The 21,913-nt window shown below is 39.1% G+C and overlaps 1 protein-coding gene across 5 annotated transcripts in view; it reads left to right on the plus strand.

The window, feature by feature from the left end:
* Rapgef2 (Rap guanine nucleotide exchange factor 2) overlaps positions 1–21,913 on the plus strand; it is a 218,398-nt gene that overhangs the window by 149,112 nt on the left and 47,373 nt on the right. For all 5 annotated transcript variants that reach the window (XM_028754903.1, XM_028754904.1, XM_028754905.1 and 2 more), the window contains one exon: positions 19,067–19,198. In XM_028754903.1, coding sequence (XP_028610736.1) covers positions 19,067–19,198 — 132 coding nt within the window. The remainder of the gene's footprint in view (positions 1–19,066; positions 19,199–21,913) is intronic.

Raw genomic sequence — 21,913 nt, forward strand, 5'->3', positions numbered from 1 at the left:
ATCTTTAAGAGTCTTTATTAACTGCTTTCTGCAAATAGGAATTGGTTGCAAAATAGCTCATAAAAAGAATCACAGTTGATGTGACAAAAAAAAATCGTGTTAATTTTTACCTAAGTACTTCACCATTTTCCTCACTTATTAAGTGATTTTGTGCAAGTAGAGCTGCTTAGTAAGACCTGTCTTTGTAGTCATGCCGTGTGTGTTTGCAAGGAGGTATTTTTAGATGGTTTAGCTGAGCAGCAATCTGACGTCTTTAGAGGAGACATCAGTTCATTATGTGGATACAAATTCTATGCTTTCAGCTTTTATACACCAGGTCTTAATTTAAATCCCTTCTTCTTGCTTTTTCTAACGAAAGAGACTATATCATGGTATGTATTCTGTTTCTTCCAAAGGCCGATCTTTCTAATTTACCTTGATCTAAGTAGAATGTTTTTATTTGTTTTCAACTTAATATAGATTACAGAAGCATGGAGTATGGGGTCATATTTAAATGTGCCATTTTGTGCCATTATATATTATGCTCTATAGAGCTTTACTATTATGATATGATTCCGGGGATTTAAAATAGTTATTATGGAACTTATAAGTGCTATTTTCTTTGAAGAAGAAATAAAAATATAAAGGCCAGGATATGGGAGTTGTATACTTCTTAATTGTGCATATTGCATTTTCTTTTAAAAAGAAAAAAAACCCTTTGTTTGGGGAAGATAATTTAATGCAGAAGGTATAAGAAAGAACATGATTATTTGCCTTCTTGTTCCAAACACAGTGTTTGTGTGAAGTTAGGATGATATCTTCTGTCTGATTCTTTTTATCCCATTCCAGTACTGAGAGAAAGCTCTGTTTGTTGGCTTACGCATATTTGTATGTGTTGTTTGTGACACTTGTTTTCATAGGATGAGAACCTATGAGAATGTTCTTGGTTTACCATAAGCATAGAATTTCTGCCGCTAATTTTACTACACCCAGTTTTAGGAAATAATTCAAGTAGAAGTGTAAAAAAATGAATTAATTTTAAGTAAATGTTCTTTATTCATTTTCACAAATTTAAAGGTTGCGCCTGCTCCATATCAGATTGTTAGGACTCAGTGAAAACTTCTGCTGTTCATTCAGATGTGCTGTCTTTGTGGTGAGAGGACTTGGGAGTTTAGAATGGACTAATATTTTTAATACAATTATTTGATGATATGACAATTCTATGATATTTTGACATATCTTACTGTACATTGCAAATATAAATCACTGTCGTAGAGAAATAAATGAGTTACTTAGCATGAAAGACAGACATTACTTGGGGAATCTAATTATGGGCATCAGTCTAAAGAGTGAGTTTTCATTTTTTAAGGGAAAAGGCAAAGATGTTTTATGTATCTAATCAAAGTTTTAATACGTGGAAGGAGCTGGCAGAACAGCCTCATAGTATGGGGAACAGAAAGGAAGCACTGCAGCCAGCACATTTTTTAAAATAAAGAAATCCTTTCTTGTTCTTAAAAATTAGTGTCGTTATGTAACCATTTAAGAATTTATCTGAAGCCTGGTATTAAGTGACTCAGATTCAGCTTCTTAAGGATGCTTCTTTACAGTGGGATTCAGGGGATTGCCAGATTCTTGAGCCATGACTTTGTTCTCCACCCCCTCCCCAAATTTGCATGCAGTAGAAAACTGAGAAACTACACAGAAGAGCTTATGCCCAAACCCCTCATGTGCTATAACATGTCTAGCTTCAGGCTGTGTCATGGTGAAACTGTCCGTATTTTAGTGACCAACTTCGGGTTGAAATTTCTGTATCAGCAAAGTAACCTGAATGCTCTAAAATCCAATCCCCTAGCATCTGTTTTGGATTCTCCTTTCAGTTTCCCCAAAATATTGGTTGTTCCTTCTGAGCTTGTCTCAACATCAGCCAACCCAGAATGGCACCTGTGCCTTTCTAGCCCAGTAGCACGGTGCTCCACTGATCCCACCTCCGACTGTGCTCCCCACTCGCCCATTGCAGCAGCATCCTGGAGGAAGAAACTTTCATACGCTTCCTTTTGCTCATGGCCCCAAGGAATCCTTCAGGAATTGAGAAATTGAACAACATCTCATAAGTAAATGAGTAAATAAAAATTTATGGCCCTGGTGACCTAGAGAGGAGGCATGTGGTAATGAGAGGTTGCTTCTTGTCAGTTTTGTGATACAGGAGAAACTGTCATGGGAGAATTTGGAGGTGTTTGTTCCAGTAGTAACTCATCTCGTCTTTCCCTGCTTAAGTGTGGCTGGGTGTGTGAGTGCACTCATTTCAGAATTTCTCCCAGATTTGAACTGTTTTCACTAAAATATATAAGCTCTTGCAAGCTGGATACTCTACTGCCTTTCCCTCCTTTCATTGTAATACTTGATTGTTCACCTTATAGTTAAGCATGTCCTTCCTTAATTAACTCATACGTTCCCTGGAGACTGCTTGGCATCCCTGTGGCTTCTCCCTTTTGTGCTCCAGTTTTCCACAGTCAGTAGAAACTCTAGACCAGGATTTGTTTGATTGAACATATATCTGATTGACGTGGTGCTTTGTATTTGGTGTGTGTATCGGTTTGTCTTGACTCTACGATGGGATCCATAAGGAAGGATCCTGTCTCAGGAAGTTTGTTGATTCTGTTGGTAACCTTGAAAGCACTGAAGAGTGAGGTTTATTTGTAAAGGTATCGTGATGTGAATGGTGACTATGTAGCCCCATTTGTACTCTACTAACTCAGCTTATGCTTCTGTATTGGGAGATACTACACACTTCCCAACTTGTTTGGAAGATTATAGGAGCAGAAGTTTAGATATTTACCTTTACTTTAAAAATGTAAGTGAGCTCTTATTTTATATTTCTGTGGCTTTTTATATATATGTATGTATATATATTTTAAATATATATATATATATATGTATGTATTTTACTGGCATGTGTATACACATGTACAACTTTCAATCAATGCTTTAGCTCAAAAAGGAAGAACAGCTTGAGATTCTTATCTCCTGTTAACATTACTTAATTCTTGAATTTTTTCTTTCTTTTACTTTTGGGATTATAATGTAATTACATCATTTCCCCTTTTTCCTTCCTTCCTTCCTCTGAACCCTCCCATACACTATCCCTTGCTCTCTTTCAAATTGATGGCCTCCTTTTTTAAAATTAATTGTTATATATATATATATATATATATATATATATATATATATATATATATATCTCCCTAGATTTATCCTGCTCAGTCTGTATACTGTCACTTGCCTGTACATATCAGGGTGACCATTTGGTGTTGGATAGCCACTGGTGTGCTCTTCCCTGGGGAAGACTATTTTTCCCACTCTCAGCACTCCTTAGTTGCTATAGTTCTTTGAGTAGGGTTCTCCTGTCCACATTGGCATGCCTATTTGTGTCATACATGTTGTACTCAAGTTTAGGCAGTCATGTTGATGAGACTGTGGGTATCGCTTCTGGTATTAGCAGGAGACACAGTCTCACAGCAAACTATCTGGTCCTCTGATTTTTAACAATCTTTCTACTTCAAAGAACGTATTCCTTATGGTATCAAAATACTGTCTTCCTCATATTGCCATTTTGATCATTATTTCTATTATTAATTATATGTGATTCCTTGTAACCATAGCTTCAGAGTGGAAGCCTGGCCCAGAAGTTCCAACAGATGAGGTGAGGCCATCTATGTTAGTGGATGTCAGTGACAGAGATAAGTCATGGGGAAAAGCAGAAACCATTTCTATCAGTGCATTGGAAAAGGCGATCTAGTTAATCCAAGTTTGTCTTTAGGAGCTGACATGAGCTCTAGATTTATGTAGAGAAGGAACTGGGGTAAGGAGCAAGAGGTATGCATGATTTAGTAGTCCTAGTCAAGTGGTCTGGATGATCATTATCTCAGTTCCGATTCCCCTGACATCACTTGAGAGCAATTGGTTGTCCAGGATGTCACCTCACCACAATAAGTAAGTGTCTTCATGAATGGCAGAGCCTGTCCTGGGAAGCTTCGCTGTTCCTGCAAGCTAAGGTGACTTTGGGACCTCTGTGCCTTCATTTTTGAAGGGGGATGAAATAGGTTGGGAAGATGGACTCCTCTTGAGTTACTAATATGACTGTGTGAGTAAAGAGGCAGACTGGCCAGACAGTGGTGGCACACGCCTTTAATCTCAGCACTTGGGAAGCAGAGACAGGCAGATTTCTGAGTTCGAGGCCAGCCTGGTCTATAGAGTGAGTTTCAGGACAGCCAGGGCTACACAGAGAAACCTTGTCTCGAAAAACCAACCAACGAACCAACCAACCAAACAACCAACCAACCAACCAAACAAACAAACAAACAAAAAAGAGGTAGACTGACCCAAAGTAAAGGAGCTGGGCACAGTGAGAGCAGTCTTCTAGGCTTGCATCCTGCTTAGAGCTGCTGTGTAAACTAGATGTGGTACAGAACTTTTAGCTAAAGCAGCTGGTTGAGTGCCTATTTCACTGTTATTCTGCTCTCCTCTCCTTGGCCTTTGCTTCACAGAATAAGTGACACCTCAGAGCTCACCTGCTAATTGTTTGCTTTGGGTAGAAATCAGCGTGTTGCCATTACATTTTTGACTCCTTACTCTGAGATTGCAGCTGGTGCTGCTGTCCTGTGGGGTCAGTCCCAATGTCTTTCTATTACACTTGAATTCTTGAATTCTCTGCCAAACATATCACTTTGGTTTTTGTTGTTGATGATCATGTTTTTGTATTTATTCTCTTTCCTAGAATGTCAGCCTTATGAGAGTGGGCTCCTTAACTGTTAGATTAATCTCTCTACCTTGGCTGTCTATAGCAATTCTCAACCTATGGGCTGTGACCCCTTTTTTGGGGGGGTGTCACATATCAGATATCCTGTATATCATATTTATATTATGATTCATAACAGCTGCAAAATTACAGTCATGGAGTAGCAATGAAAAAATTTTATGGTGGGGGATGTCACCACAACATGAGGAACTGTATCAAAGGGTCGCATTATTAGGAAACTTGAGAGCCGCTGGTCTGGACTGTAAAAAGCTATGGCATAAATATTTATGGAAGTCCTTGAGAGGTGAATTAATAGAAATATAAACGTTGAGGTATAGGTAAACATTGATAAATTTAGATTCACAGATACTTGTGTTGTATTTATAGTAAGTGTATTTTCCCTTCCTCTTTGTGGCAAAACGTAAGTAGAAATGAAGGCTAAGGGCAGAAGTAGCCAGCACTATCAGCAACTGACCACTGCACATTTGCAACACTAAGGACAACAAAGGTTAGTACTGTAGGGTATTAGGATTTTGTTGCAAGTTTCCAAAAACTCTGAAAAGTGGAAACATCATTGTTTAACTTGGGAGCAAATTGTTTCTGTATACAAAATGCTTAGGAATTTTTAGATTATATGAAGTTTTAGAATTCAGACATTCTACTTGGGGAGAGTGTAAGTATGGATTATATCAGACAGCAAACTGTCTTGGAAGCTTCTGTATCTGAGCATATAACAGTAGTGATGGTGAGATAGGAAAGTCAGGAATTTGGTTATTGGTTGGTTGGTTGGTTGGTTGGTTGATTGGATGGTTGGTTGGATGGTTGGTTAACTGATTGGTTAGGGACACTGCAGTCATATTTTATCAAGTTATGCCTGTCTTCTTTGGTGAAGTCACCTTACTCACAGTGTTTAGCCACATGAATGTACATATACAACAAAATTAAGATTAGAACACTATTAATTTTGTATATACAATTAACATAATTAATAATGACTTCTGAGTTACTGCACCCTTTTAGTATGTTTAAAAGAAATATTGTTTTAAAAGATATTATTTACAATGTAGAAATTGAGTGCTATTTAAATTAATTTTTTTACTAAAAAATAAATATTTTTTACATAAAAGAATAGCCTGAAGTCTAGTGTTAACAATGCTATACATAAGTGATTTACTTCCACATAACCATTCCATCAACTGAAATGAAGAGATTGTAATGAATTCTAGTGGGCCTGGCTTGTGATTTTATACAACTCGCATTGGTGTGGTGTTCCATGTCACTGGAATTCTTCATGCCAGCCCTCTCGGTATTCTCACAACTCCCTGGTTGGGTGCAGAGGGTGGATCTCTTGTCTGGTGCACATTGGTGAGGAGGATGAAGTACCAAGCATGAAAGTGATTTCCAGTCAACCTGGAACTGACCATGTCTCCTACAGCTCCACATTAGTATGTGGGGTTCAAGTGCTAGACTCTGAAGGTTAGGTACTGATCAAAGCAAGTGTATTTGATAAAATAACATTTTATAGTAATTTAGAATTCTAACTGGACCACCCACTTGTGCTCTAGAAACTTGGTTATCTGTTTATATAACAGTACTAAATTTTAAGATTTAGTGGCAACCCTTTATATATATTTGATCCCTCTGTGTTGCTTTAAATAAACAGAGTTTTATTTTGTGGAAGAGTTGAACAGTGGAATACCAAGGCCCCTGTAGAATGTTGTCTGGTTTGTTGAAAGGCTTGTGTGTGTTGTAGTCTGCATGGCAGCAGGTATTACAGTTGGACCTGTTTCTCACTTCTACCACAGCCTTTTTCAGGATGTCGTTATAAATCATAACAAGATATTACTAACTACTTGTTCAAAGAGCACCATCTCTCTGTGACTTTAGTGGCATTAGCCCCTGCTGCCCACATTCTAGCCTTTGTTAAATTCTACCTTCCAGACTACAAACTGTGGGCAATCACAGTTCTTGTCTGCCTGGCTCCCCTCTCCTCCATCCTTTGCTTTTTCTGCAGTTCTTGGTTTGGCTGACGACTCTGTGTTCATGTCAGTTCTCACCTCCAATGTAGTGTTCTAAGAAGAGTCTTCCCATTTCACTGGTCACCTCTCCCACCCCCAACCCTCACTTTAGTGACACACCCAGTTTGGGTTGTGGTTACCAGCACCTCAACTTACTCTGTTTATTGTTCTTTTCTTCCCTTCCCTATCCACCTTCAAGCTCCAGTTTAGGCAGGAGGGATTCTGCCAGTTCTTATCACTGGCATCACTACTTCCTGAGCCATGATGGGCTCTTGGCTGAATGGTAGTAAATAAATGCCTGTTGAATTGCTAAGTGAAAGAATGGACACTGAAGTTCTGAGTAGAGCTGTTCCAGTCTGCCAGGCTTCCCTGTCGTCAGGAAGTTGAAAAACTGTAGATTCAAGAAGTTTCATTCTTAACTCTATTGTCCTTGCTGGGAATATAAATTTATTGCTTAACTGTATTGCTTCATTTCTTAAAGGGAGAGAATTGCACTGCCTGCTCTTGTGGTGTAAAAATCATTCCGTTGTATTCTAATGGTACCTCACATGATTGCTGGTGGGTAGGCAGCAACAGATCTGGGGAAAGGACAGTCGGGTCAGGCCACCATGTTCAGCTTCTCCCAAATGCAGTTTCTTTGGCTTCGCACTAGGGCTGATATTTTCTAGGAAAGCATGAGGCTAACGGTAGATGTGTTCACTGGAGACACATCCAGCAAGAGACGTGCCCATTACAGCAGCAGCTGCTGTACAGGGAATGGAAGTTCTGTGATGGGCAATAGTCTAGAAGTCACAGGAGCATCTCACAAGAACTTGTGACTTGAGGTGGTAGGAGGATGAGCAAGGAGATAGAGCGTACTCATCCAGGAGTGGGGAATGTGGACACCAGGGAGAGGCCATGAGCATAGCAGTTGAAATTATCTAAACTAACTGTATATGCACCCAGTGCAGAAACTGATAGGCAAAGATGAGGAAAATGATCAGGAGAAAGCAGTGTGATGAAGCTGTCAGGGGTGTGCACTTATTCTAAGAGTAAAGGAAGCCAGTAGAAGATAAGGGATTAATACAACTGAACTAATTTTCTATCACGTCTTCAAGGTTTGCTCTCACTACAGCACGAAGGAAAGATAGGAAGAGATATACATCATTGAGAGAGGCAAACAAGGGCAGAAGCAGGGCAGTGGCCTCTGAAGGGAGCAGAGTGCCATCTGCCACCCCAGTGGAGTGTATATACTTGTGGTCATGTGATTCCCATGCTATAGAAGTCAATAATTTATACTTAAAGATATTTCAAGGATTTTAGTGCTTTTACTCGTGTGTGTGTGTGTCTGTCTGTCTGTCTGTCTGTCTGTGCACACATGCATGTGTACTAATGATATCATAGATTACATGTAGTTCATTGTAAGAGTGTACCTGGGTGAACACTATTCTGTTTCTTTGATGTACATCTTAAGATAAAAAATTAATCCACATATATAACAGAGAAGTTCAGAGAGTAGCAGAATTTGAAGAAAGCAAACACAGCTAAGCAGTATAATAAAATATTAAAGGTGGTATTACTTTACAAGGAATAGACCTAAGATAATTGCTCAATTGATTATGTAAATCTGTGCAAACGATTACAGAAGGTCATGAGATGCGGTGGGGCTCTGGCAGAAGAAATAGTATTAGGGAAATATGATGTAGCATGTGCTTGACTATTCATTTCACATGTGTCTAGGGTTTGCCAGTCTAGAGAAAGGAAAAAGGAAAGATGAAGGAAAAAGAAAAAATTTTATACTTCTTGCAGTTTTCAAGCATACATTCCTACTGGCCTTGGACACTGAGTAATACACTTAGATGTCCAGTCAGTTCTTACTGCCCTCTAGACAGCCAACACTGCAGAATTTTCTAGTATGCCAGGGTTGATACATCAAGCCCCCAGAAACAAATGTGAAGTTAAATGGTTTTACCATCTTTTGAAAGAAATCCTAAAATAAACATTTTTATTCACTATAAGAAAAATCTGAGGTGTTAGATTAATGATAGTAATATATAGCATTTTTCTTGTTGGCAATTTAAGTGATTGTGAACAGAGAGTCTAAGTTGTCTCTTAAGATTAAGGCAAGCATGTGTGGAAACATACTTAGAATTTGTTTCTATGCATGAAATAGTAGAGATGGTAATGATTTTCAGTTCATAATATTACTTAAGTAACATGCTGCCTGACAGCTGTACATTATGAAAGACAAAACTTCACAGTTGAATCTCCTCATGGAGTCCTTGCCTTTTGAATCCTGGGATTAAAGGCATGTGCTATGCCCAGCTAAAATGACAGTTTTAAGTTGAGTGACTAGCACAAGAATTTTTCATAGGCAGGTTATTACATTTCTTTGGCTTAATGATGTTGCTAGACTTAGCTTTATACCAAGTATACGTTATAGCAAATACTGTGTGTAAATATGTAAAACCTATGTTACATACATGGTTTGTGTTTGCACACATGCATGTATGTGTTTGATGAAGGTGGTGTGATTAGAGCTTCTCCATTAGAAAATAATTGCAATTTTAAAAATGAAAGCTCTTCATGGTGTCACATGTGAAGCTTGACGCCATGGCTATGAAGTCATGTCTGTCACATCAGCCACTTTTTACCACTGCTGAAGGCTGTCCTTACCACGCTGTGACAGTTTCTCCTTTAAGTATTTGTACCCATGTACCAGTTAGATTATGAAAGTGTGGAGTCTGCTTTCCTTTTTTGCTATAGCTAGCAAACCCAGCATTGAATAAATATTTGGCCACATAATAAAGTGAATAAGCAAATGGACTTTAGTGTTTGTTCAGTCCCGACTGAACGTGATCCTATGGTGCTCTGGCCTGAATCTTAATCAGAGATTTTCCATAAGGAAGTTAAAGACTTTAAAATTTTTATTGTGTTAAATTTTCCACAGTAGTTCATGAAAATAAGGTTGGTTTTTATGATTTCATGTATATGGTTTTACCAAGTCAAACAAAATATGGTAGTTTGAATACAATAGAAGTCTGTTATCTTTTGTATAAAATCTAGTGTTCTTGATTGATAGGCATTTCCTGCCTTAAGTACCAATTGAGAGTAACTGACCTCCTTTAAAGCATGTGGCTCTGCTGTATCAGCAGTGAGGCTCTCTAAGGGAAGGGAACAGATAAGAGAGGGTCTTTGGGGAAATTATCATCAGTAAAGTATAGAAGTGGCATAATCACTTCTGATTATTCAAGTCACCACTAAAGACTTTAACTCATAACATGGCATCTGTGTATGAGAACATGGGAATTGCGGTCCAGGTGTCTGTCGAAAGAAGGTATTAGTATCTACCTAGCTAGTCTAGCCATTGCATTGTATGTAGACTTAAGTATGTCTGTTTGTATGTATAAGAGAGTATTAAGAAGTTCAAAATGACTAACTAGTTAAGGCTTTTCATTCTGTGTGAGGCTTTTTCCTTAAACTAACTGCAGTTGGTTCACTTTCCCTATCAACCGTAGGTCAAAAACGTTTGAAGTGAAAAATTACACCTGTGTGGAATATTAGAATATTTTGAGGTGTTTATTTCAGAAACAATGCAATGTAACCCTGTATAATATTTGCATTATATTAGATACTAATAATCTATAGATGGATTATTTGTAAAGTCTAGGAGAGGACAAACAGAAATCATATGCAGATGTTATGCATCATGTACAAAGGATTTGAGCTATTAAAGGGCCACCCATATTTTTTTCTGTTCACAAGGAAGACAGCTTAGAATCTATAGAGCCCTGAAGAGTCTTTCTCTGTGAATCTCCTTTCCCAAACTCCACATTCCACTGAGGATTTTTTCATCCGAGATAACTAAGCACCGTTCCTCTGAGGCTCATCAAGCTTGCTGTGTAGTTGGTTCTAGAAACAGCCTGCTGGTATTACCATCCACTCTTCCCTCTTCAGGGATTACTGCTTCCATGGTGGCCATCCTGGGAGCTCTGGAAAACAAAAGGCTGAGAAGTCAGGCTTGGTCCTTGTAGGCTGTTACTGAGCGTGTTACCTTCGCCAGCTGCATAGTTGTCATATTGTGTGTTTTGTTCAGTCACTGGCCTGTATACTTACTCATAGACACATGGAGCCTCTTACCTGGGGGCTTTGGACAAGACACATGATGGTTTGAGTTCCTTGTCTGCAGCATCCGAGCTCCTCATAAATATTAGATCAAACACTGCAGTGCCCACTTGTTGGTGTGTGCATCCACAGTAACGACCGTGATTGTCAACTAACATTTAAAGACATCAAGCTTATGATTTAAATAGATGGCATGCTGGCCAGCTGATTAAAAAATCTATACACTTTTTTACTTACGTAGCATGTATGTGTGCATGAGTGTGAGTGTCCACACACCACAGTGAGTGGGCCATGGGGTGTGTGTAGAGCTGAGAGAACAGCCTTTCATAGTTCTCTGTGTCCACCTTCTTTGAGGCAGAGTCTCTCTTGTTTATGCCACTGTACTGCTTGCTGGTAAGCTTCCTGCAGATTCTCTTGTCTCTGCCTACTGTCTTACTCCCAGAGGAATACTGGGATTACAGATGTGTGCCACTGTGTTGGGCTCTTCATGTGAGTTCTGGGGGGATTGACCTGGTCAGACCTTCATGGCAAGCACTTTTAGCTGCTTATCTGTCTCCCCAGCCCACAGATGACTTTTTAAGCTCCATGACTGCCAATAGTTGCCATATTTCTTTTTCCATTTTTGAAGCAAATTTGGAGTTTATTAAGAAAACGGCTTCATATAAATTTAAGTATGAGAAGGAGAAGGGAAGGAAAAAGTGAAGGGAAGCAGATTCGGGCACAGAGGCTTAGCCATTTGGGCTTCTTGAGAGAGTGATTCTCTAGTTGTCATACCTGTCATCAAAGATTCTTAGACTACATGACCCAGAAATATTTTGGAATTTCTCAGAGGAATTTTTGTTTTTCTCAAAAGTGCTTGTAAGTGGGTGAAAGTCAGAGGGATTCTTCTGCAGAGTAGTAGCCCCTCATCTCCCAGTCTTCAGTTACATATGTGTAAAAGGCTAGGCTTTGCTCCCATTAGCTACCATAGAGTTTATTTTATCTATCTCAAGGATTACTATTATTATCTTTATTAGTATTTGTTTTTATTTATGTACTTAATTCTTACCTTACAAAAAAAAACTTTAACAAAAATACACTTTTCCAGTAAAGAACATAAAGCAAAAGTGACTCCCACCTATGGAGTTGAATGACAACATTGGCTGGCATAAGGAACCTGAAGAAGTTTGACACAATTAGGGTGTATGGCCTTAAAAGTGCAATTGCTGCTTATTTCCACAAACATCTTAAAGATTAGTTTCAAAAGAAAGCAGTGAACAATTAGTATTGTAAAGATTATTTAATAAAAATGAAGTAAATGGGAACCACTGATGATACACAGCATAGATAATGCCAGTCTCAAAGACCTAGAGCCTGTTCCGTGACTCAGACTGGCTCTGTGGCATCAGTCCCTGCGAGTCATGCAGGTGTGGAGTTTGGATGGATTTGTTAAGATGTGAGAACCTCTACCATTTAACTTCCTTGTGTCTTAGTTTCTTCTATATTATTGACTTCCTGAGATTGTTGTAAGAGTTAAACAAAATAACATATGCATATGTCATAATGTAGAAAAGGGCCTGGCATGTATTGTCTGTAGACTGTAGTGCAGTCTTAGTTCCTGGGTGGGATTTGGCACTTGAGGCTATATGGCACTGAAGTTGAATCATGCACTCTGTCATTCTGCTGAGGAACTATGCTTTTCCTTCTGAGCTGGACTTCATGTAGATGTTCTTCTACCCAGTGGTTCTTTTCAACATCCAGTAGATTCTCAGGTATTTGGTTGAGAGTATCAAATCTTTTATGACTAGGTCCTCTCTTCTACCAGTTTACTAATTTGTTTGCTTCAGAGATACCAGGAACTGTGTTTGTGTTCAGTTTTATCCCCATCTTACAAATGGAGGAATTAGAGTTTGGAAGAGTTAGCCAGTGGAGTGGGGGTGTTGGGAGAGTGCTTGCCTAACATACATAAAGCCCTGGGACCCATTCCCAGGGTTTTATAATTCCAGAAGTCAAGAGGTAGGGCCATAAGGATCAGCAGTTCAAGATCTTCTTCATCACTTAATAAGTTCAGGTCCAGCCTGGGCTACAGAAGTTGTCTTCAAGTATGTTATGGGGGATATTTGCCCAGCAGTGTGATCGATAAGGTTTATAATTCTAAACTTAAGAAAAGTGCAAGGATGGCCTTTTTGCTTTGGGAGAAAGCTTCTGGACTCATGTTGAGTGTCCTGTACCCTGAGTGCTTGGGACCAGTAGTAATTTTGATTTGGGATTTTGCAGATGGGGTGGGATAGGGTTAGAATGTTTCCATGTGCATAATAAGATATCTTGGATCCAAGTCAAATTATGCAGTTCATTCATTTCATATGTACCTTGAATAGCTCGAAAGTGATTTTACACAATGTCTTTAGCACACCTGAATTTTCACTAAGACATCACACAAGGTCAGATGTGGCATTTTCTACCTGTAGTGCTAGGAGTCCCCAACTTCAGATATCAAGCCAGGGACACCAAACCTATCCCGCATTTCAACAGCTAATTTAGCATGTAAAGGTTCATGCTTAGACAGGAAACCACATGGAATACTTGTGAACATAAGCCATGTCCTTATATAAAGTGCTCTGTTCCAGTTGCTCCTAAAACACTTAACATAGGAAGATCATGAACTGAGAGGATAGAGCCCTCTTCAGCCTCCCTAGTGGCATTTCTATTCACTTCATCTGGGAGGTAGCATCTGTGTGGCAGAAATAAAGCTTTGTGGTTAGATAGTCTATGTCTGAGTAGATGTGGATATAGGTATTTACAATCAGACATGATAAGACTGTACACCCAAAACACAGACTAAGACGTTCATCATTTTGAAAGAATTCTGAGCAATGAAAATCTGAGCACTTACTTAAAGAAGTAGTCATGGGATGATAAGCATATCTTGAAAGGGCTGTTCATTACTTTGCAGGTTTTGCTAAGCAGTGAGTTCTACACAAACATGATTGATTGAAAGTCTTTTATCTAGACTTTCAGGAGCCATCCAGAATTACTGCTAGACTAATGGTGTTGGATGTGACAGCGCCTGTGATGCTGTCATGAGTAGAGCAAGGATGGGCAAGTCACTGAGGAAGCAAGGATGATGATTTCATTACATGCTGTTCACTTCATAGAAAGCACAAGCACACAGAAGCTAACTAACTTGTCCAGAGTCACTGGACTTTCTATATGGGTCTAATGTTAGATTTATGCTTTTTATATTCAGTAGAAAGCTAAAAGGTTCTAAGGTCTTATAAACTGTTCACATTTGGCAGGATTCTTTAGGAGAAAAATTACAATATCCACCTATTTAATATCTCATGATACATGCTCACTTCCTCCCATTACGTATCTTTGTGAGCAAAAGAAATTCACATTGTAGGCTTGGAAATGTGTGGCCAAGCACTTTCCTAGCACATATGAGTTTCTCGATTCAATCCCCAGCACCACTACCCACTTCTCCACCAAAAAAGGAAAAAAAATCTTATATTGTACAAAATCATTTGTTTTCTTTGTGGAATATTGGCAATGAGGCATTCAGAGACGAGTTTAGAGCTAGAGCCTGGGTTCAGCAGTTGTGGAATACTTAAAAAGATGATGATGATGGTGATGATGATGATGAAGATGATAAGGATGATGAAGAGGAAGAGGAGGAAGAAGAAGAGTGTTTACTTTTCCTGGTATTCTTCAAGATGTTATCTAAAAAATAAAATTGATAACACTATAGACTGATCTTTAGTAGAAACAAGTCAAAGAAACTTATGTGCACATAGCGAGGGGGATGGATTTTGACTTTATTTTGGTTTTGTGGTACTGGGGTTTAATGTAAGCCAGACAGATACTCCACCACTGAACCACACCCAGCTCTCTACTTTTTTTTTTTTTTTTTTTTTTTTTTTTTTTGGTGGGGTGGTGGAACTCATTAAATTGCTTCAGTTGGTCTTGTACTCAGTTTGTAGCCTGGCAGGCCGTGGATTCGTAGTCTCAGCCTCGGCATCCATAGTAGTTGGGGTTACAGGTCTGTGCCAACAGGGACAGCTAGCATTGCGTTTGAAGCCTGAGTTTGTATCAGAAGGGTTTTGTCCATAGTTAAGCATTTTCTAAATTACTTTTTGCCACAGGTACTATGACACCAAGATGTGCCATATGCAGGAAACACATGTTAGTGGTGATGTGTGCACCCTCATTTGTCTCCTCCTTATAACACAGGGAGACCTTCAAGTAGTGAAGAATACGCCCCGGGGAGGGGTCGTGCTCTCCTGTACCCCAACATTCAGGAAACTGAGGCAGTAGGATCTTAAACTGGAGATCAGCCTGAGTTGTCTGTCCTGTTAGATTCTGTCTCAGAAACCCAAACAGCAAAAACCTGATGGATGTGTGGGAATGTGCTGTCGCACTTACACTCACACTTGGGAAACAAACTAGTGTTACACCAGTTCTTCCTCTGGATCTTAAAAAGGTGAGCATAAAGAGTGTTCCCAAAACTCCAGTGCTGATAGGGATAACAGATGCCTTTGGGTAAACTCTCTTTCATAAACTTGATATGAAGCTAGTCTTTAGTCACTGACGATTGATTTACCCGACTTTGTCTCACTCAGGGTAAGCTGCTTGAGAAGGCTGGATAGATCCCAGCCGTGTCCCAAGTCTTGTGTGCTCTATTGCTCGGAACAAAGTAGTTCTAAAGTTAGTTCAGAAAATATTGGTCAAATAAAATTGAGTTGATATATTTTGAATTTGTCCTAAGATGTGATCTGCATTATGAAGCATGAAGCTCATATCTGTTAATAGAAGTCCGCAAAAATGTTTCCCAGCTGGACTGTGGGTCTGAGGTATAGTCGCTCAGCTAATCACCATCCAGGGTTTCTCCATAGAGAACAGGAAAGGGAAGGAAGGTGGTCCACTGTCGCCAGCCTTAGGAATTCTACTACTTCTGCAGGGTTGTAGTGATGTTTCAAAACCAGCATATTCCTGCTCATTATATATGTTCTGAGTAGAGGTTATTAACTAGTAATTTTATAAATGCCAGCTATTAAATTAACAAATCAGTGATGATACAGTATACCTACTCATATGTAAGGTGTCCTGTAGAGTCCTTTTAAAGCTAGCTATGTCAGTGTTCCTGTTTGTTCTTAATAAAATGAGTCCCAGCACCAACATGGTGGCTCACAACCTGCTGTTACTATCGTTCCAGTGGATCCAGTGCTTTCTTTTGACCTCCACAGGCACAAGGCATGTACATGGTGCACATACATATATGTTACTATTACACAGAAGGTACCTAAGTTTCATGCAACTATGATTTGTTTTAGGTTTGACATTATTTCTATATTGAATGTAAGCCTAAGGTTAAGATTATCTGATTTAAATATATGTATTATATTTCTGGTTTAAATATTCCTTAATTTTTTTTAAAATGTGTATGAGTGTTTTGCCTGCATTTTATGTATGAGCCACCATGTTGGTGCTGGGACTCAGACCCAGACCCCATGGAAAGGAGGCCGGTGCTCTTAAACATTGTGCCATTTCTCCAGCCCCTGGTATAAGAATTCTTGTTTCTTATTTATTTAGCCATGTTAGTGGTTAAACTATGGTCCAGTTATTCATCTCATGGTAGATTATAAAAATGTGGTCTAAACAGGATGTGATAGTGCATTCCTATAATCCCAGGACACACGAGGCAGAGGCAGGAGAATCAGTTCCAGGCCAGCCAGGGCTTTATAGCATGACTCTGTCTCAAAACAAAACAGAAAAAGAAAACCAAACCTACCAAACTTCCAAACAGTGAGGATGACAGAAAAGCCCTACAGAAATCTGTTGTCACTGTCCTTGTGGACCAGGAGCCCAGATCTAGTATGATAAGAATTTCAGTGAGTTCAAGGCCAACTTGTTCTACGTAGTGAGGTCCAGGATGCCAGAACTACATAGTGGGACCTTGTCTCAAACAAAGCAAAACAAAACAAAACAAAACAAAAATTGTGATCTACAATAATATATTTATTTTTAGGATTATAGGATTCTTGATTCATGAAAAATTTGAGCAATAATATATTCGTATATAATCACTGTAATATATGTGTAGTATATAACAGATTCCCTTCACTTGTCTTACTAATTAATTTCTAGTAAGTATATTGGTAAGTAGATTGAAATGCTGGGCCAGTGAGATGGCTCACTGGGTAAAGGTGTTTGATTCCAATCTGATGGCCTGGGAACCACTTGGTGGAAAAAGAGAGCCAACTGATAGAAATTTCCCACTGGCTTCCACAGTATGCTGTAGTACAGACATACACACACACACACACACACACACAAACACACACATGCATAAACAAATAATTAAACTTAAATATCAGAATGCTTAAAATAGGTTAATGTTTTCTTTCCTTATTTGTATTGGTCACATAGTTAATGTGTATAGTCTCAGGTTCATAACTCCCCTACCCCCCGTCAGAACTTCAGACATATAGCTGAAGTCATGAGGCAATTCCTGATACCATTTTAATATGAAACTTTATTATACAATGCACAAATAGTACAAGTCAGCCCTGGGTCAAGCTGGGAGCAGAACAAAATACTGAATCTTTCTGTGAGAGTGTGCCATTTTAGAGATGTTAGTTTAGATACCCAGTGACTCTCCCTGGGGTTCCAGGGTTCTCTGTTCTGGAAGCCTGGTTGGAGCCTGGTTTTTTGCTGTCAGCCTCAGTACTCCCAACACCCACCCACTGTTTGTTGTTTCCTTTGACTCTTAAGAACTCTCTCAGCAGCCTCTGGCTGCTTTTCCATCAGGCATGGTAGGGCCACACCAATACACATCCCACTGTGCCTCACAGGGACACCTTGTGTAACATTTGCCTTTCTATGACCTTGATCCAAACTTACACTCAGCAAGATTTAAAATTGTGTTGTTACTCTCATTTATGGCAAGAGATTTTTTAAGTTTCCTAAACAGAGTATCTGTATTTCTATGTCTAATGTAAGGGTATTATTGGTGTCTTACAGTACCAGCTAGAGTGTGTCTTCTAATGCATTACTAGTCGATACTATTGGCATAAATCTAGTGTCCTTTTATTAATTCAAAAGAATTAGCCATCTTGGTATGTTTTCTAATGTATTACTAATCAATGCTATTGGTATATTGTACACAAATGTAGGCTTATTTTTTTATCAATTCAAAAATAATTAGCCATCTTGGCCACAACTTTTAGTTGTGTAGATGCTCAAGGATGTTTGTGAGTTCCAGGCTAGCCTGGTCTTCAGTGAGACTCTGTCTCAAAGAGAAAAGGGGGAAAGGAAAGAGAAGGGGAGAAATACCTGATAGTGTAAGATTCTAGACCTGGCAGAATTTTCCTCTGCTCACTAATTGAGTAACACATTGTGAGACAGAAGGGATCAGTAAACAGTTGATGAATGAATAGTGCTTTTTCTCATACATACGAGGTGAGTTAGAAACACTTGAGGGATGTTTGGTGAAATCGGTTCAAAGGTTGTTTCTATGAGGACAAGAACAAGTAAAGAGAATTGTGCGTGTGCGTGTGCGTGTGCGTGTGCGTGTGTGTGTGTGTGTGTGTGTGCACGCGTGCGTGCACATATAGGTGAATGTTGTCTGTAAACTATTAAATCCAAATTCTTAGAAGGTGTTTTATCTCTTTTCATATAATTCAGTATCATGGAAATATGGTTCAGTGTCTCCAAGATGCTTGCTTTTGTTTTTTTTTTTTTTTAAAAAAAAGCTTTTGAACATTTTTTGAGCATGACTGGATTAGAAGTCGGTTTCCTTAGCTATCTAAATTGTTGCTACAAAGTTGTATTGGTTGGCGATTGCTAACAGATAGAGCTAGAGTGGTTTGTTCATTTATTTTTTACTTGAAAATTGTAGCTTACCATAGTAAATGCTCATCCATGTGTCTTAACCATTTAACCCACCTATTTAGACATGTAATTTAATACCGTTGAGATTTATCATGTGCTCTTAAACTTTAACATTTTGTGATTTGGGTTCATAGAACAACACTGAAAAGTTTTTCTGAGTTCGTAAATGGAAAGATCTTTTCTAATAATATTTTTGGCTCAATGCTTTGCAGCAGGGTGTAGTATCATAGTTCTAAAACATATCTTCTCGAAGTTCTTGATGCAAATTGTAAGCTCCGTTTCTTTTCTGCTACTTCCACAGCTCCCTGCAGACTTCACAAAACTGCACCTCACTGACAGCCTGCACCCACAGGTGACCCACGTTTCCTCCAGCCATTCAGGATGTAGCATCACCAGTGACTCTGGAAGCAGCAGTCTCTCTGACATTTACCAGGTATGAAGGGCTTCTCGTTCTCATCTGCTTCACAGAATTCAGAAATTCTAAGAGATAAGACCAATAAAGTAGACATATGTGCACATATTGTACATGCATGTTGTGTGCATGAGGCATTGTTTATGTTTTACAGACTTTGCCATGCTGTGTGTGTGTTTTTAAGCAGCTGTACCGCTGCGCTGTTACCAGTTGGCAGAATGTTAGATTGGTTATGACAGAGCTGGTTCTTGGTACTCTAAATGTTTCATTCATTCGTCTGTGGACAGTTGGTATATAAGTTGGTATATGATTCAACTAAAAAGCTGCAAAATTATCATCTTACGGTCATGGCAACATAACAAAACCCTTTTTTCTTCAAAAGTAGTTTATTTTAGAGCCAAATATGAGTGGCTATGGCCTGGGAATGCGAGATTCAGTTTATCCAGTCGGTGCTGTTTAAAGGGTATGAAACTGGGCTGCCCAATTATGATTATTAAATTATTATTTTTTGCCTAGGATTAACAGTTAAGTGCACATAATAAAACTGGTTACAGATAGTAAATGTTCACCTATAAAATAAATATAAAAATATAAAACCCAGGTTACTTTTAGACTTTTCCTTTTTTTTAATATTTGTAATTTGAGTTAACACACTTAACAAATATAAAATCAGATGTAGTACTAAAAGAAAAAAACCTGTTTTTCTCCAAATGTTTCTCCCTTCTCTGTCCTAGTTAGAATTAACTTCAAGTTGACACAGCTTATAATTGAGTGTTAATTGAGTAACTGTCTCTATCAGAGTGGTCTGTGGGCATGTCTGTGAAGGATGTCTTGGTTTCTAATTGATGCAGAGGGCTCAGGACTATTCCTTGGCCAAATGGCTCTCAGCTGTATAAAAAAAGCTGGGCAGTTAAGAGCTGTGAGCAGTCTTCCTCCATAGCATCTGCTTTGAGGTCATGTTCTGACTTCCTTCAGTGATGGACCATGAACTGAAGGTATAAGCTAAAAACCTTTTACTCCCCAAGTTGCTTTTGGTCAGAGTGTCTTATGACAGCCACAAAAGGAGAAATACTCCTTAAATCAAATTAATACATCAAATGCTTTCAAAGAGAGCAAACAAACACAAATGGATACCTTAAACCAGAGGCTTCAAAAGCAGTCCTCACCCAATAGGATCATGAGCAATCGGTATAAACAGATGGACTCTCATCCAAACCTAGGAAAGCCAGACTCGCAGAAGGAAACACTCCAAATGCACCCGAGTAGGTAAAACTGTACATCGTGAACACTAAAGGACCTGTGCTGTTTTGTTGGTCCCTGGCTCCTATTGGGGTGATTTCCTCCTTTGAAAACATCGTTTTTGGGGCTCCAAATTGAGTACCGTAACTGTTGACACAAAATCAGCTCTCACCTAAAAGGGAATAGGAGATCATGTTAGAGCTAGATATAAATGACCATGAGGCAGAAACCGACTCAGGTTACCTCAGATCCGTGTTCCAATATTGTAATCATCTCATGAGGTCATATAGTAACAGAGTAAAGAAAATCAAGACTGTTTTTAAACATATTGATGGAAACAGGAGGTAGGCATTTTCCAGAAAAGTGGGGAAATCTTATCTGTAGCCCTGTCCTGGATAGTCTTATGTCAACTTGACACAGGCTAATGTCATCTGAGAGGAGGGAATTCCAATTGAGAAAATACATGTATCAGATGGTGCTGTAGGCAGGCAAGCCTGTAGGGCACTGTCTTAATTAGAGATTGAAGGGGAGGCCCAGCCCATTTTGAGTTGGGACACCCTAGGGCTGGTGGTCCTGGATTCTATAAGAAAGTAGGCTGTGTAAGCCAATAAGTAGCACTCCTCCATGGCCTCTGGTCAGCTCCTGCCTCCAGATTCCTATCCTGCTTGAGTGCGTGTTCTGACTTCCCTTCAGTGATGAACTATGATATGCAAGTATAAGCAAAGTAAACCCTTCCCCTTTCCTCTGGAAGCTGCTTTTGGTCATGGTTTTTCTTCACAGCTGTAGTAACCCTTACTAGCAAGGTCTAAGATGCATACTTAGCTCTTTAGTTCTTGGAAGCTAGTGTTCTGTTTCTGCATTCCAAAGGATTTACCTAACAGGCAAAAAGATGTCAGGTCACATACAGAGACGGGTAACAGATGGCTAGTGGGGAGCTAAAGCGCAAAGCCAAGATCATTTGACTCTGGACATGCAACATTCCAACATCTCTATCATTGAAGTTGTGGTCAGTTCCATCAGCTTGCAGAAGCTTCAGTGGAAGCTGTTCTTTTCTAGGAATGTTGGTTCACAGTAAATTTTCTTATTAAAATCTGTATTGAATATGACAACGCAAAGATATTAATTAAGATCAAGTCATTGAATTGTTCTTAAATTAACATATTTATTACATATTCAAAAACACATTTGTGTGTTTATTGGGTACATATATGCACATGTACTTGTGGAATTTACAGGACAACTTGCAGCTGATTCTCTCCTCTGGGATCTAACTTAGGTCATCAAGCTTGGTGACAAATGTCTTAATCTGCTAAGCTGTTTCACCAGCCCTAAAATAAATTCTTATGTTTCTGGTAGCTGGAAAAGCTGTGGGATTTAAAAGATTTTTGTTGTGGCTATTGTTGCTCTCACATGCACATTCTCATATTCTCTCTCTCTCTCTCTCTCTCTCTCTCTCTCTCTCTCTCTCTCCCTCCCTCCCTCCCTCCCTCCCTCCCT

This window comes from Grammomys surdaster, unplaced genomic scaffold (genome assembly GCF_004785775.1).
Source record: "Grammomys surdaster isolate TR1022 unplaced genomic scaffold, NIH_TR_1.0 126039, whole genome shotgun sequence".
In the NCBI taxonomy this organism is placed as follows: domain Eukaryota; kingdom Metazoa; phylum Chordata; class Mammalia; order Rodentia; family Muridae; genus Grammomys; species Grammomys surdaster.